This window comes from Ptychodera flava, assembly GCF_041260155.1.
Source record: "Ptychodera flava strain L36383 chromosome 23 unlocalized genomic scaffold, AS_Pfla_20210202 Scaffold_23__1_contigs__length_28996876_pilon, whole genome shotgun sequence".
In the NCBI taxonomy this organism is placed as follows: Eukaryota; Metazoa; Hemichordata; class Enteropneusta; family Ptychoderidae; genus Ptychodera; species Ptychodera flava.
The window spans coordinates 20,672,331-20,698,870 of record NW_027248277.1 but is presented as its reverse complement, the minus strand read 5'-3'; the positions used below and the strand labels follow the sequence as shown (position 1 = coordinate 20,698,870).

Sequence of the window (26,540 nt, the reverse complement as noted above, 5' to 3'; positions counted from 1 at the left end):
CACAATATAACATGTTTAATTTACAGATATCTTCTATTTTTGGAATACATTTATCATATGACTTATTTAGTAACAATGAGGCAAACATTTCTCTGTGATTTACAATGATGTAAAATACAGGTAACTTCAGTTTGAAGGTAAAATCACCAAAATAAAGTCAATAATGCCTCTATTGGCAAACAAAACTCTCCTTACAGCCAGACAAGATTAACTTTTAAGGGGGCGCTGCACCTTACACAGCATATTTTGCTAAAAAATTACAGTTTTACAAATATTCATTCAATTTTAATTAATTTGTTAACTAAGATTAAAATATTGGTTGAGTTCACCTTTTAGCTTGTCAAGCAGTCGTAAGTTGTGTAATAAAGAAGTGTTCATTTATGCATATGTAGGCAAATCACCCGATTTCCTGGCTTCTTTTTCCTCCTGATTTCAAATTTCCAAAGACTTTAACTCCACTTAGGCTGCATCAAATTTTCTGAAATGTTTACATAAGTTCTGTGAATGCTACATTTACAAAACGACTATATTGTTTGACAGTAAAGTTCTTACATTTTGAATAATAGGCATTTAGCTTGCTAATCCTGACTTTAACCCTTTTCCTGCCAGACAGTAATAACTGTATCCCTTCCCCATCAGCCAAGTCAGTAAAAAGCGGTATGAGCCAAAACATGACGTATTTTCACCCACTTGGCTTGGTATGTTATAGCATCTTTTGTCCCAAAAAAATCAACTTTACAGTATTATGTTTTCAACAGCCTTCAAATATACAGTATTATGTTAAAATACATCATATGGAATACATTGTGTTTTATTAATTTTAACCATCTTGACATGGTGGTGAAATATGGACTTGGCAGGAAAGGGTTAATCACTTTTTTGAATGTCAGTCTTTCAACCCATGCCCTTTTAGAATAAGGATAGAAAATGAAAAATAAAATAGTCGTTTTTTTCTACATATACATTTCTTTCAAGTGAAAAATTACATTTCAGAAAATAGTGTCAAGTTTTTTACTTAAATTAATTTTTAACATTAATACAAAATTGAGGTTTTTTACCCCAAATATACAGCCACTTCATCCTCCGAGTAAACTAGTGCTACCATAGTAACTTTAGAGTCTCTACCTTTTAAAAATATAGTATGAGGGGTTTCCTTTTAATCGTTGATGAAAATTTGCTTTGAAAAAAACTTGTAGGCAACATGCAGTTCCACCTTATGAACATTTTACAGTTGTTACCCAAAAATCAAGTTCAAAAATTCAAGTGTACAACTCTCATCATGCATTGCTGTACATACCTGTAAAGATCTGAAATCTGTAATGGCAGTACCTTTCATATAGATATGGACAGCAGCTTCATCTTACACTGTTGCAATATTTATTTGATATTGGGAACGGAAAAATCCATTTTGTCTTAATGTCACAAACAAAATCATGTGTTTGCATTGAGCAAAGACATTTACTGTAAAAAATAACTGAAAGACAACTAATTTGGTGGTTTTGCTGACTATTAACAAATTTCTGAATGATTGACTACCGGTATGTTAGGTAGTTCCTCTTCAAGGCAATTCAGCAAAATTACACTTTGTTCTGATGTGCAAAGACCTAACATGACGCTATTTCCAACATAATATAAAGATACCATGGTCTGTTGAACATTACAAACATTATTTCACAGTATGCCCCATACCCAGACACACAAAGTTAACACTGTGACAATACATTCTACAGTAGTTATAGGCGTATGCAACAGGTACATTGCATATTGACAAATATAGCAGCAGTACAGAAAAGATAAAATGTAAAAATATAGTCAGGCTTAATATCTGGTCAGACAGAAATGTTGCAGACTCAAAGTATTACTTTCATGGTTACAGATGTCATAAAATACCAGATACTGACTCTCTAATGAACAATTTATTCTGACCCTGATTTAACCGTAGGTTTTACATATTAGAAGGATCATATAGAATGTAAGCAATATGAAATAATTGCTACATTTTCAACCTATATCGTATGACCAGGTGAACACTGTCAATGAATCTTTAACTCTCTCCCAAAATTTGACAGAGGCAACTGAATGGATGATTTTGGCTTTGGCATGAAATCTGTGTCCAACTGTTATGATGGAAACACAAATGATCAGTGACATGGCTATAATGAGTAAAGGACATATATTGGACCTGTGTTGAAAACGTTAACAAAAGACAATAAAACAACGTAACTGTTGGTATAACTGTAGATATATATCCTAGAAACAAAGGAAATATATGAGGATCAAAGAAAGAGAAAGGAATTAATATATGGTGATCAGGTATTTTTAACTGTCATTACCCTGCTCTAATTGTGGAATTGTGCAACAAGTTTCAATATCTAAACCGATGCTCTTTGATGACAGGCACAGGAAATGATGGCCAGTGAAAATGCATTTTCACTGCATTTATTTCATAATGTATCAATGACAGTTACACCGACATTATTGTCTCATCCCCAGAAAGCCCATGCTCTATTTTTAGCCCTGCTGTGCTTCAGTATGTCTCATGGGGCAGCCTGACAGAAATTCTTTGTCATGCTGACTATCAAAATATGCATACAACGCTGACTATATGAAACAGGTTGTAAAGAAGTCATCGAACTTTTGAGTGACACTGTAGTCCATTATACCGTATTACCACGCCTTGTGTGCAAGTATTCATATCAAATGACTAGAAAATTCACTTCATGTGCAGAATCTTGAAAAATAGCTCTTTCTGTCTGGTTATGGAAAAATAATATCCCTAAACTACAAAATGCCTGGGGCTACCAGCCATTGTCCCCAGGCTACCAACTTCAAAAAATACCGTCAAGGACAGTTTGCTCATATTTGGTTTGAATAGGTCCATCAAGAAATATTTAAACCAGAAAAACAAGAATGACCAAAGTAAATAAGGGCTGAAACTGTAGGTACTGGAGGTCAACTTTAGGAACAGGCTTAGCAGAGAAATGTTTCAACACAGTTATTCATGGTTTCAGCAGGTCTGCAATATGTATCAGTTCATATGACTCAAGGTCAGTGGAGTAGCCTGTTTCAGTCACTGCCACCACTCCTACACATAATAGGTACTCTGCATACAAACAGATTAGAGATTACAGAATCTGCAAGTCAGATGTGTGGGCTGTTTCAGTTAATGCCACCACTCCCCCATATTTTCCCCTTGTTCTTACTTCATTTGCATATTTATGACACTGACATCTTCATTTGAACAACGTCACATCTCAACCCCTGGGTCTACCTGTACACCAAATACTGTGATGGTAGGTGCGGCGTTTTGGGAGCTTTTGCGTGTGACGGACATACATCCCCACATATATACATACAGACGCCACCAACTCACCATATAAGCTCTTTTTGGTATTTATATACCGGGTACATACCAAATACGAGCTAAAAATGGTAGCCCAAGTTGACTAACAGGGAAAAAGTTAATTTCAAGCCCTGCAATCCAACAAGTGTCAACTAAATCTGGCCTGTGAATACAGAGTTTCAGCAATTTGCAGGATTTACCCTTTTTTATTTATTTGCATCTTTTGACACTGACATGTTCATTTCAAGCAATCTTTTATTACTAAACACAAACTGACAGAGAGTGTGTTATGGTACATTTCAGATGAATGAACAACATGTTCAAAACTGAACACTATCGAATGGATAAATCCAAGTAATCATCACACCCCCTGTCTCACGTAGTAAGTTGTATATTCTTCAAACTATATATCACTTTCCGGATCTAAACTTCCTTTTGCAGAGCTATGAGAATACCGGAGTCACTGATTGCACAGGTTGAGGTTCTATCATACTTTGTGAATGTTATGTCTTTCCCATCAGTGGAAGCTTTAGAGGTTGGGGCACTTGATCGACCCACTGCTGAGTCAGAATGGCTAGCTGACTCAGAAAGTTTTGGCCAAATGTATGGCCCATGTATTACAGATTCTGGGAAGACTCCAGGTCCGGGTGCTTGTTCAGATCTATTGGTTGGTTTTTTACCAATTTCTGGAATATTACTTATCTTATTGCAACTCAAGTCAACAAAAAGATCAACATCCACATTTTCTATTGTTGATTTCAACAAGTGTGCACCAGTGTCTGTGATGTAGTTGTTCTGAAGGTCAAGATATTTCAATTGCATAGCCTTGTCATCAGCATGCTCATGATCTTGGCTGAGACATGTAGCCATGAAGTTGATAACTTCACCCAATATTTCTGCATCAGTGTCTACCATCATGTTGTGACTGAGATCAATCAGCTCAAAAGTTCCAAGTTTCCAATCTGTCTAATAACCTCCTCTGCACCAATATCACCTATGTTATTATGACTAAGGACTATGTGCTTCAACTTATTAAGTTTTACCATTCCCCTACTCAGTCTCTTGGCACAATCATCTCCAATGTTGTTATGTCTGAGAGACAGATACTTCAACTGAGGGAACCATTTCATTACCTTACTCAAACTTTTTACACCTTCACTTCCAATGTTATTATTACTGAGATCAAGACATTCTAGGGCATCGACATTCACAATCCCCTCACTCACAAGCTCTGCATCAAAACCTTGGATGCTATTATGACTCAGATCCAAGTTTCTTAGGCTATTTAATTTCCCAATTCCCCTCACAACGTTCGTTGCTCCAACATCCTGTATTTTGTTATTACTAAGGTCCAAGTAGATAAGCTTGGTCAGTTTAGTAACTCCTCTGCCTATACTGCATGCACCGTCATCTCCAATGTTGTTATGGCTGAGAAACAGATTTTTAAGAAGAGAGAAAAATTTCATTATTATACTCAAACTTTCAGCACCTTCATTCCCAATACCATTAGTACTGAGATTAAGATCTTCTAGGGCATAAACATTCTCCACCCCCTCATTGACAATCTGTGCATCAAAACCTTGGATGTTATTATGACTAAGATCCAAGTTTCTCAAGTTATTTAACTTCCAAATTACCCCTAACACACTTGTTGCTCCAAAATTATGTATATTATTATGACTCAGATCTAAGTACATGAGATTGGTCAGGTTAGGAAATCCTCTTGCAATGGTTTGTGCAGTATCTTCTCCAATGTTGTTATGGCTGAGATACAGATATTCAAGCTCAGGTAACCTCTGGGCCATTGCTTTACTCAAACTATCAGCACCAACCTCTCCAATGTTCCCCTTACTTAGATCAAGATGCCTCACTGTACGGAGAATACTTAGGCCTTGACAAAAATATTCAAATTCTGTCTTATCCCAATTCTTCCTAATGCTGATTCTCTCACCAGCTTTACCTAATTCCATAATGAATGTCAATTTGTCAAGCGTGACTGTCTTTGCTTGCAGATCAACATCTACTGGATAATTATTCAGTTTGTGTTCAATAAACGGTAATACATAAACCAACTCTATTAAATTATGAGCCACATTAATATTTCCATATTGACTTGTTTGAATAGTTCTATGCAAATATATCATTCCTCTCCAACTAATATTTGTTCGGCTGAAATCTGCAGATCTGAAGCTGTTCCACCAATATCTCCAATATTATTTGAACTGAGATTTACATGTTCCAGTACTAGCAAATAATCAAACTGGTCAGCAAGTATGATTGCACAATCTTCAGTTACACCACACTCACTTAAATCTAGCTCCTTAAGGTGTGTGAACAACGCCAGACTCGATCACAAAAAAACAATAATTTCAGGCAACGATTTTTGAATATTCAGTTGTGTCACATGTTCTGCTTTACTTTGTAACTTTTTGATGTCATCAATGGTTTTAATATCTGACATATATGGTTGAAGGTGACTTATCTGTTCTGATACTTCTTTGCACTCGAAGAGTCTATCAAGGTTTTCTCCAACTTCATTATTCTCTATGAAAACACTGACCTTATCAGCTAAAGGTAATAATGCTACACTTCCTGTACAACCTAATTTGTTGTTTCTAACATCTAATTCTTCTAGTAATGGGAAAAATTTGGTAGCTTCCAATATTACTCTGACAGAAGAATTATCCAATTCATTCTGAGGCAATTCCATCCTGGTCACTGCTAGTGGTGTTCTTTCTCTGATTATAGTCTGTAAAAACCTTGGGACAAACTTTTTCTTGAACCCACTTAAATGAAACAGTTTCAAATATGAACATGATGCTAATGCTCTGATCAGTATTTGTCCAGTTCTGTATGATTCATTGTATGAAATGTCCTCAGTTGCTTTGATTGCAATTGATTTTAAGGTAGTCTGGCTAAGGTGTCTGACTGATCTTTGAGTGATGAAAAGCTTATGAAATTTAATGAATCTAGCAACTACCTTCAATTCCATCATGTTGTTAACTGGGAATGCAACATCACAGCTGGCATTATCCATCTGAAATTTAACAAGGTCATTTTTGAAACTCTCTGATAAGCTTGACTTTTCATTTTTAGCTACCAACACCAGTTTCTCAACAATTGATGTCTGTTCTAATATTGATGCTATGGACTCAAGACAATAGTGAGAAATGTTGTCAAAATCACTGGTTGACAAATCTAAACTCTGTGGCTTCATGAGATGCTGTACAATGCCAATGAACTTTTCAGGACACTTAGATTCTAAGAGACAACATCCAAGAAGAGATAGCTGCTCCATGTTCACAGGATATGCCTCACTGATAGTATATGTGAGAATAATGAAGAAGAATGTTGCTTTCTCCTTGAGAATGCCAGCAGCTAAGAAAAGTATGGTTGGTACAGATTTCAAACACTTTTCAAAAGTAGACCTTCTTGGCATTGCATTTTCCGTTTTGCTCCAGTACACTGCCAATGCATAAAATATACCAGTATGAACTGATTCCAAAATGTCATTGAATGAGGGGGCTTCATTATGAAAAAAAGTATGCGGTACTGTGCTATATTATTTGACAAGTCAAAAAAAATGAACCAGTACGATCATGGGAATAAGCAAGCTGAATTAGGGATGATGGTCTCTGTGGATAGTTCTCAAATGCCTGCTTTCCAATTTCGTGGAGTGTATCTTCCGCTGTTTTAAAAACATTCCTAACCTCAAGTTGTTTCAGTGGTAAACAGAGTTTAATTGCATATTCAGTTGCCTCTGTCAAAGTTGATGGTAAATTGTACATATTTTCATACCAGTAGGATACAAATGAAGGAAAGAAAAACTCATCATCTCTCAACTCACTCAAAATTGGATGAAATCTTGACTGTTGTATCAAGTACTCAGCTTGGTTTTCGTGTACATGATTCAGTACGTATCTCTCCCAGTCATTAAAAGCAACGGTTCTGACCCAGGTCTTCTTTGAGAAAGTGTACACTGCAGAAATGTCTGTATGTAAAAAGAAGATAACATAACATGCAGATGTATATCAAACCAGATATGAACTGCATATGCTCACGTGTTTTACAACAGGTTCATTAATAGTAGTGCGCTTCACCGAACAATAAGATATATGTTATCACTATATGTAGCAGGTTTTTTTAAAACTTCACACAGTACTCTCAGAGTTTAATCACTAATTACAAAACTTTATTTAATATGCGAATGAGCTGTCAATTAACTTGACACTGCTCAATGCTTTATGGGACAATTAGATATCCATCAGATCAACATTTGTAGCACGTTTTATTTAATTTAATGCTGTAATTTTAGAGTAATGTCACTTATTACAAAGTTCATTAAATATGCAAATAAACCCTACATTAACTTGACACTGTTCAATGATTCATAGCACAATTCAATATTTATCAAATCAATATCTGTAGCACGTTTCACAAAATTTTAGTGCCGAAATTTCAGAGTTATATACCTAATTACAAAGTTTATTAAATATGCAAATGAACCCTTTATTAACTTCATACTACTAAATGCTTTACAACACATTTAGATATCTGTCGTATCAGTATGTGCAGCAGTTTCATCACATTTGATGCAGTTATTTCGGAGTTATATGACTAATTATAAGACTTCATGGAATATGCAAATGAGCTAATTATTAACTTGACATTGCTCAATGCTTCTCAGTACTATTGGATATTTATCAGATCAACATCTGTAGCAAGTTTCATCAAATTTAATGCTTTAATTTTGGAGTAATATCACTAATTACAAAGTTCATTAAATATGCAAATGAACCCTCAATAAACTTCACACAACTAAATGCTCTACACCACAATTAGATATCTGTCGGATCAGTATCTGCAGCAGATTTCATCACATTTGGTGCAGTTATTTTGGACTTATATCACTAATTACTAAACTTCATAAAATATGCAAATGACCTATTTGTTAACTTGACACTGCCAAATGCTTCTTAGTTCAATTAGATATGTATCAAAACAATATCTGTACCCAATTTCACTGACTTGGGTGCCGTAATTTCAGAGTTATATACCTAATTACAAAGTTCATTAAATATGTAAATGAACCCTTAATTAATTTAACACTACTAAATGCTTTACACTACAGTTAGATATCAGTCGGATCAGTATCTGCAGCAGATTTCATCACATTTGGTGAAGTTATATCGGAGTTATATGACTAATTACAAACCCTCATAAAATATGCAAATGAGCTATTTATTAATTTGACACTGCCTAATGCTTCTAAGTATAATTAGATATATATCAGATCAATATTTGTTGCAAGTATCATCAAGTTTGGTGCAGGAATTTCAGAGTTATGTCACTAATAACAAAAGTTCATTAAATATGCAAATGAGAAGATAATTGACATGACACTCACAGTATCATCATAATGTTCTCAGATTGTCATCTGTGAAAAGTTTCATGAAATTTTGTGCAGTATTTCTTGATATATGTCTACACTGTCATTACCGTCTCCATAGGGAAACCATTGTATGGAAAAAAACGATACTGCATAACTTCATTAATATGCAAGCCACACTAACCAAAATCTAATCAGTTCTTGCAAGTAGCACATGGTACCTGTGTACCAAATCTGACTTGAATCCGTCCAGGCGTTTTTGAGTTATCGTGTAAACAGACAGACAGACAGACACACACACACACACACTAACACACACACACACACACACACGGACAGACAGACAGACATCGCTATGACAATAGCCCACGTGTTTACACACGTGAGCTAAAAATGATTTGGAGTGATAAATGAATGTTATTTTACTAGTCAAGTAAAGGTCCACTAAAGCGTACATGTAGATGCATATTCCATAAATTTGAAGGCAAAGTATTTTTCTGAGCATGCACATTGTGCTGCTTAAGGAAGTTCACACTGTTATTTGTTACCTTTCACAGCTGAGAAAGCTTCCAAGATACCACTATGGTGTGATTTCACATACTACTGATATGCAAGTTTCTTTATCAATATGGAACAAAACTGCAAACCATATAAAGTATCTATAATGGATTATACACTGGCTTTTACTTAAATTCCTTATTGTCCAATCATGTCGACTGTAAAGCTAAATATAGCTTTTACTGAAGTACTCAATCTACGAAAATATTTATGAATTGTTGTGTATTGCTCATAAAAATGTAAATAATATATGACCATGTCTGTGTACACTGCAGTAACTGAAATTACCTTACAATAGTGATAATACTTACCATTTAGTATTTCCTTGACAAGCTCATACTCCTTCTCATCAATCTTCAGTCTGATTCTGACAGTACACCCAGCTTCCTCTGCTAGTGATCTCATCTCTGGTGTTATTAGAATACCACTGATGACTTCCTCCACCTCAGCTGCCTTGTATTTCTGCCAGAAATAGTCAATGTCTTCCTCTGAAAGAAAACTAAGCATGAACTGCAAGGAGCCTTCAGTAATTTTATCTAACCTTGCCTTAAACTTTTCATATGCATTTTCTAACTCTTTCTCTATATCTGGGCTATTTCTAGCGATGAGTCTGTCTACTTCAAGTTCATAAAGCTTTTCAAGTTTAGCCCGTAACATTTCCTTATTTTCTTTCTTGAATTGTTGGTGGTCTTTCTCTTTTTGGTGTTTCAGTTGTTGCTTGTCTGTCTCCTTTTGAAGTTCAAGTTGTTGGTTGACCCTTTCCTTTTGAAGTTCAAGTTGGTGGCGGTCTCTCTCCTTCTGAAGTTCAAACTGTTGCCTTTCTCTCTCCATCAGTAGAGTAGTCTCCATCTTCATTTTCTTTTCTGCAATTTCAAGATTTGCTTCACAGCAGATTGCTGTGAGAAAATACAAAATGTAATTATTATCCATTCAGAAGTGCTGTATCTGATTCTGCATGAAGATTAAATACAATTGAGAAAACAAGTCATCGTTGATGACACAGTCCCCACTTGTTAATGGTACTTTGATTCCAAGTTCTTGGAGAGGGTAGAGTCCTCTCCATTAATTGAGCCTGTGATTAAAAACACTGCAATACAGGTGAGGTTTAATGGCTAACAAGGAGTTACATGGTGATGAAACATAAAACTAATCTAGGCTGCCATCCTAATTAATTACAAATGTCATCAAATGAGTCAATCTGTAGTTAATCTAAAGGATCATGACAAACATTTTTGCATCCTATTAAAGTACTGACAGATTATCATCTGTACCATATTTCATAAAGTTTGATGCAGTGCTTATAGAAATTCACCTTGAAAACAGATATTCATTATGTTTATGCACATTTGCAATTAATTTAAATGATACCGCTAAGTGTCATTAAATTGTATTTACAACACTGATATCAACATCTGTACCAAGTTTTATCAAATTTGATGCAGCCTTTGTGGATGTATCACTTTAATTAGGATAGTTCATTAAATATGCAATTAAAATCAATTAACATGACACTGATAAATGTCTTTATTCATTGTTAAAGCAATGTGAACGCAACATCTGTACCAAGTTTTATTAAATTTGATGTACTATTTCTTGACATATCAGCCTTATTACGAAAATTCAATAATTGACATGATACTGCTAAATATTTAAGCGACATGCACCCCCTCCCGGCTAATAATGGACGAAAGCAAACTTTGCACTCCATAATGTACTCGGCTTCGCCTGGTACATTGTGTCGTGCAAAGTTTGCTTTTGTCCATTATGAGCTGGGAGGGGGTGCATTATTGCTATTATCTTATAGTTTTGGCATGCCAGTGAATTTGTAGTTGTAGAAAACGAATAAAAAAGGAAATTTACACTGAGTTTGAAGCCAGTGTACACATTACATGCACTCCACACTGCACTGCACTGAACACGCACGTTCAGCACAAAAATGACCAGCACTTTCAAGGTTCAATTTTGATTTGAAAAACAATGTATATTCGAAGGAAATGAAAACGAACTGCATCCCTACCGTCTATATCAAACTTGAAACATCACCTTTAAATATAATGCCATTCAAGAAGCCGACACGGTGATATGCCAGAGATGAAGAAAAAGAAATGTTCATGCATCGACATCAGCATGATCAGCGAGCTGCATGGTATCAGCTGATCAATACGATCATTATTATGTCGCTAGTAGTACAGCATTCATTGCAAACGATATCAACAGAGTTCAACATTGTTATTCAAACGTTTATATTTCAATAATAATTGTGTCTATAAATTTAATTTTCGATGGCTTCTTGAGAAGAGCTATTTTATTTCGGCGAACGAGAAAACGACATAAACGGGTGCTAATTGAAAGGTACAGTTGACAAATATACTGGAGGGTTTCCATACCGAACAAGGCAAGGTAAAACCACAGACAAGGAGAAAAAATAGCGTCAAGGACACTGAAGCTCCTCAAGTTTGAGGCCAGTTGAAGTAGTTGGTTGTTGGTAAGCAGTAATTGACTTGGAGGCATGGTGTTGGGATATATATTATATGACTGATAACAAATCTTCATTAAATATGCAAATAAGTTATTTTTTAACTTGATACTACCCGATGCTTCTCAGTACATTAGATATCTTTCAGATCAATATTTGTAGCAGTATCATCAAACTTGGTGTAGGAATTTTGTGGTTATATCACTAATTACAAAAGTTCATTAAATATGCAAATGAGCATTTAATTGACATGACACTCACAGTATCATAATATTCTGAGATTGTCACCTGTGGAAAATTTCATGAAATTTTTTTGCAGTATTTCTTGATATAACGACACTATCATTGCTGTCTCCTTAGGGTAACCATTATTATATGAAAAAAAGATACATGTCATAACTTCATTAATATGCAAGCCATACTAACCAAAGTCTAATCATTCTTGCAAATAGATGTTGTACCTGTCTACCAATTTGAATTCGTTCAAGCCTATTTGAGTTATCATGTAAACAGACAGACAGACACACACATGGACAGACAGACAGACATTGCTATGACATTAGCTCACGTGTGTAAACACAAGCTAAAACAAGCAGATGTTATCAGAATTTGAATATATCACAGTTCAATTAACTTTATGGACCTGTATACCAAATATCAAAGCGATCAGATAAGTAAACTTTTGGAGAGAAAAAATTTTGACCATACTTGCAAAAATTGTGACTCCACAAACTTGGTTAATAGACAGATCTACAGATAGATAAACAGACAGACAAAGACACAGACAGACCCACACAGACTGACAGAGAGATGACATTGGCCCCTCAGTATGCTTTGATATAAAAAGAGACATGTAATGATGTTAATCAAATAGTCAAGTACTGGTACACAGGCTCAAAGGATGCTATGTTTACATCAACTTGATTAGTTTCATGTCCGCTTTCTGCTTGTGTGATAATATTTAATTGAGCACCAAAGTCTATTTTTGTCCCCTTTATAAAATGAACCACAGTCAATTTTCTCAGATTTTTGCCCAAATTTTGAGAAAAAAAAATGTAGCAAATGAAATGCGATGCTCATTTGGTCCAAAATTATAAAAAAGTACAGAAAGATTAATAAAATTGGTAAAATGTTGCACTAAAATTTTGCCTGGAAAAAAACCACAGCGCTCACAGGGTTAAGACAATTATCTGGCATTACAATTTTTGTTTACAAATATGTTGTATTTTTTCAGGCATACTGCTTAACCTTTCTTGATTTTTCATGGACAGTAGATATCATTGACTGAAATACATAACACTAAACCAATGTCTATACCATGTTATGTAACACTGACAATATAGTACATCAAAAATGGTTTTTGATCTCTATAATGTACCCTTAATGATGCCTCTCAATAACTGGGAGCTGGCCTTTGAGCTTTGAATTTTAGCTCAGGGATGTAACGTGATGATACCTCCATGATTAAAATTATACCCCTTTTTAAAATTGCAAGCAACAGCATTTATTGAACTTATATCTATTAATGATCAAATACTAAAAGTTATGTTCAACTTCAGCCCACAAGGTTCACAGTAGAACATTAGAGAAATAACGACCATTAACATTTATTTATGGGCAAGGGCAAGAGGAAAGCCAAAAATTAACGGGCGAGGCTTGCCAAACCATTAATTTTGGCTTTCCTTGGGCTCGCGCCCATACATAAACGTTAATGGTCAGCGCGGAGTCTGTTATTTCAATTATATTATCAACGAACCAAAGAAAACCGTTAAAGTTTGTCAAAATTTCACAAGCGAAGGACAACTGGGCCCCAGAGCTGAGCAATATGCGACGCACTGTGATACGCGCTGTAAATGGAGATGTTTTCAGAAAAAAAGTATCTCACCTGGCCCACAAGTGCTCCATTTCATTTTGTGATTGATTATGATTTACGTTTGAGCTGTAAAGTTATGATACTTTGAGTTGTTAATCTTATTATTCATATTCATCGGCTTGTAAACAAACCATTACAAGGACATTGCTTTGCTTGAAGTCCCTGTAAATATCATCTTGAGAGCCATAAGGGAGGCTAGTGTTCACATCTATGTGTGAGCCTTTCAAGTTGTTTCTTAGAAAGTCTGCCATGTCATTGACATTCATTCCTGATATAACACGAACAAACCATGTTGGTATTGTATTATACATGGAATGATACATGTCCTTGACAACTAATAAGTGGGTGTAAGGAAACAAGAAGTTGAAATGTTTCATTTTTTTCTAACTCTTGACTCTTTACCAGTATTTTCCTTTTTTGAGGCAGTATCTTGGTGTAATCTCAAGGGCATGTTGAGATGCAAAGTTACCTCTTTGACCCCATGTACCCTGCAGAGGTACTAGTTCAGTTAAGGTGTAAATAGGAAGTTTTCACAGCCTTTAAAAGTCCTATTGCAAATGCTTTTGAAAATTTTGACAATTGTTTACATTTATCTGCTCATTTGCATATAACATACATAATCCACTAATCAAACCCAAAATCCATTGGTAAGAGGGTTGGCAGGTTTGGGAGGTGGCAGTGAATCAGGTACCCTGATAGAGGGAGTGACCTTATGCAATCTTGAAAGTGAAGGATCATTCTACGACACATCTCATAATACAATTGGTATTTGTACAGAATGTGCTGCAAGTAATAGATCATGCAGACAGAAATCACTACTGCATCAAAGACCAATATAAGAATTACAACGGTATATGAACTATCTGAAGATTATATATTTTTTAAGGTAGGTGATGTGTCAGCTTTAGCTAAGTTAGTCATGTCTAATTATGATGCAGTGGATTTGCTTTAAATCATGTACAACAAACTAATTTAATAAATTATTGTATACTACTGTTTTTGGCTTATTTTTCATGCAATGTAACTTCATATTATCAAATTTATACAAATCTTTCTGTTAAATGTTCTATTGAATATACTAGTATAGGAGAACTTGTGAGCAATAAGTTGAGATGAGAGCGTTGAACAAAGTGCTATTGAGTTGTCAACTTTGCTGATCTTTTTCCTCAAATAAAGGTAACTTAGGTCACTACTAAAATATAGCTTACTTGGCATATATGGTTGTTTCCTTTCTGGTACAGGTGCACTCTGGACTTGACTTGTGGATGCCTCGTCTGGAAAAACATGTGACTCTGGGCTCACTGTATCAAAGATAATAAAGGTTATAATTTTTCTTACGCATATCATATTACTAAACATCAATGAAAACCAGATGTGAACTGAATGTGCTCATGTGGTTTACAACAGGTTCATAAAATGGTAGTGCACTTCACAGAACAATCAGATATCTGTCAGAGCACAATAAGTAGCAGGTTTCATCCACTTACACACAGTTCTCTCCGAGTTAAATTACATTAAATTAAATCAATAATTACAAACTTCATTTAATATGCAACAGAGTTGCTTAGTAACTTGGCACTGCTCAATGCTTCATGGGCCATTTAGATGTCTATCACATAAACATCTGTAGCATGTTTCAAAAAATTTAATTCTGCAATTTTGGAGTAATATTTCTGATTACAAAGTTCCTTAAATATGCAAATGGCCCCTTAATTAACTTGAAACTGCTCAGTGATTCACGCGACAATTAGATATTAATCATATCAATATCTGTAGCAGGTTTCACTAAATTTGGTGCCATAATTTCAGAGTTATATCACTATTACATATTTCATTAAATATGCAAATGAACTCTCAATTAACTTCACACTACTTAATACTTCTCAACACAGTCAGATATCTGTCGGATCAGTATCTGAAGCAGATTTCATCAATTTTGTCCAGTTATTTCAGAGTTATATGACTGATAACAAATCTTCATTAAATATGCAATTTTTTAACTTGACACTACCCGATGCTTCTCAGTACAATTAGATATCTTTCAGATCAATATTTGTAGCAGATATCATCAAACTTGGTGTAGGAATTTTGGGGTTATATCACTAATTACAAAAGTTCATTACTTAAATATGCAAATGGGCATTTAATTGACATGACACTCACAGTATCATCATAATATTCTGAGATTGTCACCTGTGGAAAATTTCATGAAATTTTTTGCAGTATTTCTTGATATAACGACACTATCATTGCTGTCTCCTTAGGGTAACCATTATAATATGAAAAAAAGATACATGGCATAACTTCATTAATATGCAAGCCATACTAACCAAAGTCTAATCAGTTCTTGCAAATAGATGTTGTACCTGTCTACCAAACTTGAATTCGTTCAAGCCTATTTGAGTTATCATGTAAACAGACAGACAGACACACACATGGACAGACAGACAGACATTGCTATGACATTAGCTCACGTGTGTAAACACAAGCTAAAACAAGCAGATGTTATCAGAATTTGAATATATCACAGTTCAATTAACTTTATGGACCTGTATACCAAATATCAAAGCGATCAGATAAGTATAACTTTTGGAGAGAAAAAATTTTGACCATACTTGCAAAAATTGTGACTCCACAAACTTGGTTAATAGACAGATCTACAGATAGATAAACAGACAGACAAAGACACAGACAGACCCACACAGACTGACAGAGAGATGACATTGGCCCCTCAGTATGCTTTGATATAAAAGAGACATGTAATGATGTTAATCAAATAGTCAAGTACTGGTACACAGGCTCAAAGGATGCTATGTTACATCAACTTGATTAGTTTCATGTCCGCTTTCTGCTTGTGTGATAATATTTAATTGAGCACCAAAGTCTATTTTTGTCCCCTTTATAAAATGAACCACAGTCAATTTTTCTCAGATTTTTGCCCAAATTTTGAGAAAAAAAATGTAGCAAATGAAATGCGATGCTCATTTGGTCCAAAATTATAAAAAAGTACAGAAAGATTAATAAAATTGGTAAAATGTTGCACTAAAATTTTGCCTGGAAAAAACCACAGCGCTCACAGGGTTAAGACAATTATCTGGCATTACAATTTTTGTTTACAAATATGTTGTATTTTTTCAGGCATACTGCTTAACCTTTCTTGATTTTTCATGGACAGTAGATATCATTGACTGAAATACATAACACTAAACCAATGTCTATACCATGTTATGTAACACTGACAATATAGTACATCAAAAATGGTTTTTGATCTCTACAATGTACCCTTAATGATGCCTCTCAATAACTGGGAGCTGGCCTTTGAGCTTTGAATTTTAGCTCAGGGATGTAACGTGATGATGCCTCCATGATTAAAATTATACCCCTTTTTAAAATTGCAAGCAACAGCATTTATTGAACTTATATCTATTAATGATCAAATACTAAAAGTTATGTTCAACTTCAGCCCACAAGGTTCACAGTAGAACATTAGAGAAATAACGACCATTAACATTATATTATGGGCAAGGGCAAGAGGAAAGCCAAAAATTAAGGGCGAGGCTTGCCAAACCCATTAATTTTGGCTTTCCTTGGGCTCGCGCCCATACATAAACGTTAATGGTCAGCGCGGAGTCTGTTATTTCAATTATATTATCAACGAACCAAAGAAAACCGTTAAAGTTTGTCAAAATTTCACAAGCGAAGGACAACTGGGCCCCAGAGCTGAGCAATATGCGACGCACTGTGATACGCGCTGTAAATGGAGATGTTTTCAGAAAAAAGTATCTCAACCTGGCCCACAAGTGCTCCATTTCATTTTGTGATTGATTATGATTTACGTTTGAGCTGTAAAGTTATGATACTTTGAGTTGTTAATCTTATTATTCATATTCATCGGCTTGTAAACAAACCATTACAAGGACATTGCTTTGCTTGAAGTCCCTGTAAATATCATCTTGAGAGCCATAAGGGAGGCTAGTGTTCACATCTATGTGTGAGCCTTTCAAGTTGTTTCTTAGAAAGTCTGCCATGTCATTGACATTCATTTCTGATATAACACGAACAAACCATGTTGGTATTGTATTATACATGGAATGATACATGTCCTTGACAACTAATAAGTGGGTGTAAGGAAACAAGAAGTTGAAATGTTTCATTTTTTTCTAACTCTTGACTCTTTACCAGTATTTTCCTTTTTTGAGGCAGTATCTTGGTGTAATCTCAAGGGCATGTTGAGATGCAAAGTTACCTCTTTGACCCCATGTACCCTGCAGAGGTACTAGTTCAGTTAAGGTGTAAATAGGAAGTTTTCACAGCCTTTAAAAGTCCTATTGCAAATGCTTTTGAAAATTTTGACAATTGTTTACATTTATCTGCTCATTTGCATATAACATACATAATCCACTAATCAAACCAAAATCCATTGGTAAGAGGGTTGGCAGGTTTGGGAGGTGGCAGTGAATCAGGTACCCTGATAGAGGGAGTGACCTTATGCAATCTTGAAAGTGAAGGATCATTCTACGACACATCTCATAATACAATTGGTATTTGTACAGAATGTGCTGCAAGTAATAGATCATGCAGACAGAAATCACTACTGCATCAAAGACCAATATAAGAATTACAACGGTATATGAACTATCTGAAGATTATATATTTTTTAAGGTAGGTGATGTGTCAGCTTTAGCTAAGTTAGTCATGTCTAATTATGATGCAGTGGATTTGCTTTAAATCATGTACAACAAACTAATTTAATAAATTATTGTATACTACTGTTTTTGGCTTATTTTTCATGCAATGTAACTTCATATTATCAAATTTATACAAGTCTTTCTGTTAAATGTTCTATTGAATATACTAGTATAGGAGAACTTGTGAGCAATAAGTTGAGATGAGAGCGTTGAACAAAGTGCTATTGAGTTGTCAACTTTGCTGATCTTTTTCCTCAAATAAAGGTAACTTAGGTCAACTACTAAAATATAGCTTACTTGGCATATATGGTTGTTTCCTTTCTGGTACAGGTGCACTCTGGACTTGACTTGTGGATGCCTCGTCTGGAAAAACATGTGACTCTGGGCTCACTGTATCAAAGATAATAAAGGTTATAATTTTTCTTACGCATATCATATTACTAAACATCAATGAAAACCAGATGTGAACTGAATGTGCTCATGTGGTTTACAACAGGTTCATAAAATGGTAGTGCACTTCACAGAACAATCAGATATCTGTCAGAGCATAATAAGTAGCAGGTTTCATCCACTTACACACAGTTCTCTCCGAGTTAAATTACATTAAATTAAATCAATAATTACAAACTTCATTTAATATGCAACAGAGCTGCTTAGTAACTTGGCACTGCTCAATGCTTCATGGGCCATTTAGATGTCTATCACATAAACATCTGTAGCATGTTTCATCAAATTTAATGCTGCAATTTCAAAGTTATATTACTAATTACAAAAGTTCATTAAATATGCAAATGAACCCTTAATTAACTTGACACTGCTCAGTGATTCACGCGACAATTAGATATTTATCAGATCAATATCTGTAGCAGGTTTCACTAAATTTGGTGCCATAATTTCAGAGTTATATCACTAATTACAAAGTTCATTAAATATGCAAATGAACCCTCAATTAACTTCACACTACTTAATCCTTCTCAACACAGTCAGATATCTGTCGGATCAGTATCTGCAGCAGATTTCATCAAATTTGGTGCAGTTATTTCGGAGTTATATGACTAATAACAAAACTTCATTAAATATGCAATTTTTTAACTTGACACTGCCCAATGCTTCTCAGTACAATTAGATATCTTTCAGATCAATATTTGTAGCAGATATCATCAAACTTGGTGTAGGAATTTTGGGGTTATATCACTAATTACAAAAGTTCATTACTTAATATGCAAATGAGCATTTAATTGACATGACACTCACAGTATCATCATAATATTCTGAGATTGTCACCTGTGGAAAATTTCATGAAATTTTTTTGCAGTATTTCTTGATATAACGACACTATCATTGCTGTCTCCTTAGGGTAACCATTATAATATGAAAAAAGATACATGGCATAACTTCATTAATATGCAAGCCATACTAACCAAAGTCTAATCAGTTCTTGCAAATAGATGTTGTACCTGTCTACCAAACTTGAATTCGTTCAAGCCTATTTGAGTTATCATGTAAACAGACAGACAGACACACACATGGACAGACAGACAGACATTGCTATGACATTAGCTCACGTGTGTAAACACAAGCTAAAACAAGCAGATGTTATCAGAATTTGAATATATCACAGTTCAATTAACTTTATGGACCTGTATACCAAATATCAAAGCGATCAGATAAGTATAACTTTTGGAGAGAAAAAATTTTGACCATACTTGCAAAAATTGTGACTCCACAAACTTGGTTAATAGACAGATCTACAGATAGATAAACAGACAGACAAAGACACAGACAGACCCACACAGACTGACAGAGAGATGACATTGGCCCCTCAGTATGCTTTGATATAAAAAGAGACATGTAATGATGTTAATCAAATAGTCAAGTACTGGTACACAGGCTCAAAGGATGCTATGTTACATCAACTTGATTAGTTTCATGTCCACTTTCTGCTTGTGTTAATTGAGCACCAAAGTCTATTTTTGTCCCCTTTATAAAATGAACCACAGTCAATTTTTCTCAGATTTTTGCCCAAATTTTGAGAAAAAAAAATGTAGCAAATGAAATGTGATGCCCATTTGGTCCAAAATTATAAAAAAGTACAGAAAGATTAATAAAATTGGTAAAATGTTGCACTAAAATTTTGCCTGGAAAAACACTACAGCGCTCACAGGGTTAAGACAATTATCTGGCATTACAATTTTTGTTTACAAATATGTTGTATTTTTTCAGGCATACTGCTTAACCTTTCTTGATTTTTCATGGACAGTAGATATCATTGACTGAAATACATAACACTAAACCATTGTCTATACATTTTGCCCATACATCATGAAGAGATGTCACATTGCTGATTAAACCCACTATGTTTTACTTTCCTACCTCCTGAAGCTGAAGAATTATCATCTGCACCTTGCCTCCAGATAATTCAACTTTGTGAGACCATGAGTACATGATCAGCATACCATGTTATGTAACTGATCTCTATAATGTACCCTTAATGATGCCTCTCAATAAGCTGGCCTTTGAGCTTTGAATTTTAGCTCAGGGATGTAACGTGATGATACCTCCATGATTAAAATTATAACCTTTTAAAATTGCAAGCAACAGCATTCATTGAACTTATATCTATTAATGATCAAATACTAAAAGTCATGTTCAACTTCAGTCCACAAGGTTCACAATAGAACATTATAGAAATAATGGACAAAGCACTGACCATTAATGTTTATTTGGCAATGTTTATCATGGGTAAGGGCGAGAGGAAAGCCAAAAATTACGGGCGAGGCTTGCCAAGCCCGTTAAGTTTTGCTTTCCTAGAGCCCGCGCCCATACATAATTGTTAATGTTCAGGGCGGAGTCTGTTATTTCCATTATATTATCAACGAACCCAAGAAAACCCTCAAAATTTACGAAAATTTCACAAGCGAACGACAACTGGGCCCCAGAACTGAGCACTATCATGTGCGCTGCAAAATTTCGCAAATCCGGAGATGTTTTCAGAAAAAAAGTATCTCAACTTGCCCACAAGAGCCCCATTTGATTTTGTGATTTATTATGATTTACTTTTCAGCTGTGAAGTTACGATACTTTGAGTTGTTAATCTTATTATTCATATTCACGGGCATGTTAACAAACCATCACTTCAATTTGACGGGCAGGGCATGGTGATATAATGAGTACTAATGGAATCAGCTGGTATTTAAACACCACAAACATATTACAAACTTAATGACAGACACACATACATTACAGGTCTAAAGGTAGGAAGACATATTTTGATGTTTCATATTTAGGATATTTTGTACAAAGGATTGAAAATCATACCTGCCCCTGGGAGAACACAAGGTTGTGATGTTTTAGCCAAATAACTTTTGAAGTTTTCATGACTTCCTTTGATTTCAGAATGACAGTAGAATGCATCCTTTAACTGTCTGGTTACACTAATTGTCTCAGGACTATTCAGCATCTTACAAATTTTGTCTGATAGATCATCAACAGAAGGCTCATACAGAAAGTATTCTGCATGGTTTCCAAAGCAGTATATCAGAAACTCTGCCATGGCAGTCCTCCTTGGAACCAACACAGGAAGCCCAGCAGCTATGGCCCACAATGCCTCCATTCTAAATGGCTCATCAGGTGGTATTACAAGGACATTGCTTTGGTGAAGGTCCCTGTAAATTTCATCTTGAGAGCCGTAAGGAAGGTTAGTGTTTACATCTATGTTTGAGCTTTTCAAGTTGTTTCTTAGAAAGTTTCCTGTGTCATTGAGGTTTATTCCTGATATAATGCGAACAAACCATGTTGGTATTGCATGATACATTGAATGATACAGTCCAGCTGTCTTGCCAACAGCAGCAGATAGAACTTCAAATCTTGTGGATTCAATCTTTTTGTCAGTTATCATTGTTAATATTTGTTTTATGCTGCTTGTTCTTGACATTTGATCTACACTGAGATCAAAGAAGGCGATCTCTGGTCTTGGAAGATATACTGCATGCTTTATTGGAATGTTAGTCAATTCATAAAGTTTTTTGGATTGTTCAAAGACAGTTGGTCCAACAGAGAAAACTGCAGCTGCTGCTTCGGCAAATTTCAAATGTTTGTCTCTAAATTCAGCTGATGGAGAGGCATGGTTAATCAACACAATATCTGCATCTTTGAAACAACGGTTTCTCAGTGCAGATGCACACAGGAATGATGTTGATGAATTTATATTTTCAACAATATATTCCACATTCTGTAGTGTTGTGAGAGTTGAGAAATAAATATCTGGTGATTGAAGCCATTTGAAAGATGGTGCATCATTTTCACGTACATCTCTGATGTCATCACATAAACAAGGCAGTATCAGTTCAACTCCACAGTAAGCTGCATTGTTTTCTTCTTCTTTAGTTGCCTTCAAAACAACAGACAAGATCTGATTTTGTTTATTTTGTGCAGCGAGACTTGCAAGTTGACAGTTGAGAGCTGACACTGTATCCCAAACATTAGACCACCTTTCAGCAAGGAATATGGAAGTCATTTTGCTGTTATCTGTGTAAAAAGAATTATATGTAATATTAGTCAATGATAGACATAATTTTGTTGGCACAAGTTGTTTTCTCCAAAGGAGAAAATTTCATACACATATTATCAGTGTGAATATTAAGAGATCTAGTTAGACAAGAAGTTGTAGATGTTTTCTATAATAGAACACGGGCAACACTTACCAGGTATACACATAATTGTAAAGAATTCAATTCAGTGTTTAGAGATCAGACAGTTTTCTTTCCTGAAGAACTTTGGATTTTAGGATAGTCAAAATTATTTTGATGCCAAAACTAATAAATTGTATCAGGCCATTCTTAACCCTTTCACTCCCCTTCCCTGTGCATGTGGCAGGTACTGTACAACCAATTTATTGTACACTGTGGGGATGTATCATCTTCAGGAAGTGAAACATCAGCTAACCTCATTCTACGTGAATTAACAGTAGCATTAACGCAACGTAAAGAAACAGGGTTTGATTCAAATCCAGAGGTAATGGCAAGTCCAATCGTCATAGTGGCTCATCACGTTAAGCCAGTGACAGATTTAAATGACTACAAAGAAGGGCATCATGTTATCCAAAAGCTGCTACAGCCACTTTGGGATGGCAAGGCATTGTGGTATCTAAAAGGTTCCATAGAAACACTTTATGCAGGATCCTATATCAACATGGTGACAGGCACCTACCTGACCCACAAAAGTTAATTTAAAAAATCTTGATTTTGATTTTGCTCTTCCAAATTTACCCAAAATTAAAATGACATATTTAAAATATAACATTAATTTTTATGCATTGTTTGCAGTGTTCTGCCCAGACATTTTTTACAAGAGAGCTTAGGAGTGGTGCGTAGCACCACAATGCGACCGCGCCAGCAGTCGCGGGGGGAGGTCAGGAGGGGGGTGTCCCCCCTCGTGCTGTTGGAGCTTTTGAAAATAGAGGTTAAAATGGTGTTATTTGGTGGCACTTGGAGAGTATTTTTTCAGATACTCAGAGGAAAAGAAATCAGAGACAGCATTCACGTACTTTTATTCCAGTTCCAGTTTATTTCATGTTCCTATCACACAACTCAGTAAACTCATTTAACAAGCAGTCGCCTGTTTTTGAGACTTCCCCATTGCATTACTGCAGTTTCAACATCAAAATTGTCAACATCTGGTCCATCAATTGAGATTCTCAGACAATGATTTAATGTACTGTTTTTCATTTGACTCCGGAGCCGAGTTTTGACACGTTTCATAGTTGAAAAGGCTCGTTCACAGTCAGCTGTGCTGACTGGAACAATCATCATGACACTGGCTAATTTGAGCAAATTAGGGTACAGATCCATCATTGTAGGGTTAGATAGTAAGTTCTGCATTAGATCATTCCTGGACAAAGTTTTGTTGGTTTTCAAGTACTGTCTCAGTCCTATCCACTCATCGCGTACATCACAGGTCACAACACCATCAGCTCTACCAAAATGATCCATCAGGCACTGCAATGATGATACTCCATAGTCATCAGGTACAGGGTCTGGTAAACTGGCTGGCTCAAATATACCAAATGCACTCAGGAGAGGTGTCATAGAAAACCTATCCTCCAAGTTTGAAATTAGGTTTTCAACAAATGGCTGAAAATGAATATAAGAAAATCACAGTAAATTATTTGAAAAAAGCCATAATTACAAGCAGTTTTGTTTTTGAATGTACATTTTCTTGTAGTATGTGTAGTCCAAGGCCACAGCCCATTCTCATGTTTTATTGTCATCGCTATAATCCAGAGGCTGTGTAAAATACACTTTAAATAATTTACTTCATAATTTTAACTAAAAAATTACCCTCTGAACTTCAACTCTCCATCTCTCCTTGGCGTCATCTGAGGCATGAGTAATGACAAAGGTACCAAGTCTACCAGTTATGTCATCATCAAGCTGGGAGAGGCGTGAATCTGGAATAAGCAGTGTCTTTCATAGAAGAAACAACTTCAATTTTGACAGCAATATGAATGTTGATCTGTTGCAAGTCCACTTGGTGATGCTGAAAGCACTTGCTCAGAGCTGAAAGATGGGGTAGCAAATCACACAAAAGGTATAAAGTTGCCAAGGTGCTGTACTTTTTTATCCAGGTTGCTAAACCTGCTGCTGTTGCATTCTGTCTGGCTTCATACTCCAAGCTGGTGATGACTGCAGGAAGAGAGTTGAAGAGGGCTTTACAGGCCAGATCATGACTCAACCATCTTGTATCTTTAGCCTCCTTCAGTGTCAATTGAGTAATGTCCAATATTTCCTGAAATTAATTGTCCAAGAAAACAGTTACCCAATTTTATTTAATGACAAAGTAAAGAAAATTATTTGAATTTTAACACATCACGAGGTAAGTTTAATTGCTTAAATACAATACATTAAGCTCACCTGTATGTCATGAAGCTTTGCCATTTGGACACCTGAGTAGTCATAAAATCTGAATAATTCTGACAGATTAGGCTTGAAGGAATCTCTCAGAAGGCTTACACGACCAGCAGCCTGACTCACAGCCAAACTCAGACGATGGGCAATGCAATGTATTGATATCATCATAGGGTTTTCTTTGGCCAGTAGAGTTGCAACACCACCTTTTCTGCCTAGAATTAGAAATAATTTTTCACAGGCTTAGTTGTTACTTACACACAGGATTAAGCAAGAGGAAAAAAATTCAATAGACTCAACAAATATCACAGACTATCACTCACCTACCATACATGCAGCACCATCTGAACCAAACCCCATCACTTTCTGAATCCCAATTTTATTTTTCTCTAACCAATGCTGTATGGCTGAAGTTATGGTAACAGCAGTTCCATCCTTGATTGGTATGATTTCCAGAAAACAACTGCCCACTACACCTTTATCTGTATATCTGAAAGGATTAAAAATTACACACAATTGGCAATAACTGATTTGGTTGCAACTACTTTAAAGTAATCAAGATGAGCAATCATTAACAAGTGATTACCTGCCATACAGAACCAACTCCTTTGTAACAGAAATATCAGTGGACTCGTCACACATCAAACCAATGTATAAACTACCATTCAACTTGTTCATCTCTTCACGAGATATCTGATTCATCTCAACTGCAAGAAATAACAAGAACACTTATTAGACAGTGTTAATGAAAATACATTACCAGTATGTTGTGTCATCAAAACCACAAAATTTAAGGGCCATACATGTAACAATTTGAGTGCTGGTGTAATGATCATTCCTCACCTGAACAAGTTCTTGAATTATCCTCTCACTGGTATAATGCGCATTACCACCTTTATCCAAATGCTTCAGGATATCACAGCCTAAGTGGGACTTGGCAAAGTCTAAGAGTGATCTGTAGTTACTGGTATGGGGAACTTCTTTCTTGATGAGCCAATACAAACTCTTCATGGCAGTTTTAAGTGCTTCCTTGTTCAGTTCAATCTACAAAAAATAAAATCAATAAAATGTACAACAACTTTGCAATTTTTATTACTCTTTTAAAACAATGTTAATTCATAATCTAATACTTAGTAAGAACTTAAAAAAAGTAACTATGTTGGCAGCGAAATTTGAATACTAGCTAACCTGAAACTGCAAAGACTGTTGGATACCTCCATCCACTAAGCTATTCAAACTATCCATTTCTGCTATCATGGCCTTGAAATGCTGATCTCCTTCCAGATGACCTACTATCTTGTCTCGCCT

General features: G+C 35.4%; 4 protein-coding genes across 4 annotated transcripts in view; all 4 read right to left on the bottom strand.

Annotated features, from left to right (window-relative positions):
* LOC139123586 (NLR family CARD domain-containing protein 3-like) lies at positions 1-6,395 on the bottom strand. Its single transcript, XM_070689751.1, has 2 exons — positions 876-6,395; positions 1-596 (listed from the first exon to the last, which is right to left on the bottom strand). The coding sequence occupies exon 1, from the start codon at positions 5,485-5,487 to the stop codon at positions 4,279-4,281; it is 1,209 nt and encodes a 402-aa protein (XP_070545852.1). The 5' UTR covers positions 5,488-6,395; the 3' UTR covers positions 1-596; positions 876-4,278.
* A 2-nt stretch (positions 6,396-6,397) lies between these two features.
* On the bottom strand, positions 6,398-18,789 carry LOC139123585 (chromatin assembly factor 1 subunit A-like). The gene is made up of 4 exons (XM_070689750.1): positions 18,625-18,789; positions 14,848-14,940; positions 9,602-10,186; positions 6,398-7,334 (listed from the first exon to the last, which is right to left on the bottom strand). The coding sequence occupies exons 1-4, from the start codon at positions 18,773-18,775 to the stop codon at positions 6,901-6,903; spliced, it is 1,263 nt and encodes a 420-aa protein (XP_070545851.1). The 5' UTR covers positions 18,776-18,789; the 3' UTR covers positions 6,398-6,900.
* Positions 18,790-21,610: 2,821 nt separating this feature from the next.
* LOC139123836 (uncharacterized) overlaps positions 21,611-26,540 on the bottom strand; it is a 35,495-nt gene continuing 30,565 nt past the window's right edge. Inside the window, exon 5 of the mRNA XM_070689987.1 lies at positions 21,611-22,854. Within this exon, the coding sequence (XP_070546088.1) occupies positions 21,611-22,854 (1,244 nt within the window). The remainder of the gene's footprint in view (positions 22,855-26,540) is intronic.
* Positions 23,897-25,710, bottom strand: LOC139123587 (zinc finger protein 862-like). The gene is made up of 4 exons (XM_070689753.1): positions 25,556-25,710; positions 25,239-25,447; positions 24,666-25,113; positions 23,897-24,458 (listed from the first exon to the last, which is right to left on the bottom strand). The coding sequence occupies exons 1-3, from the start codon at positions 25,590-25,592 to the stop codon at positions 24,754-24,756; spliced, it is 606 nt and encodes a 201-aa protein (XP_070545854.1). The 5' UTR covers positions 25,593-25,710; the 3' UTR covers positions 23,897-24,458; positions 24,666-24,753.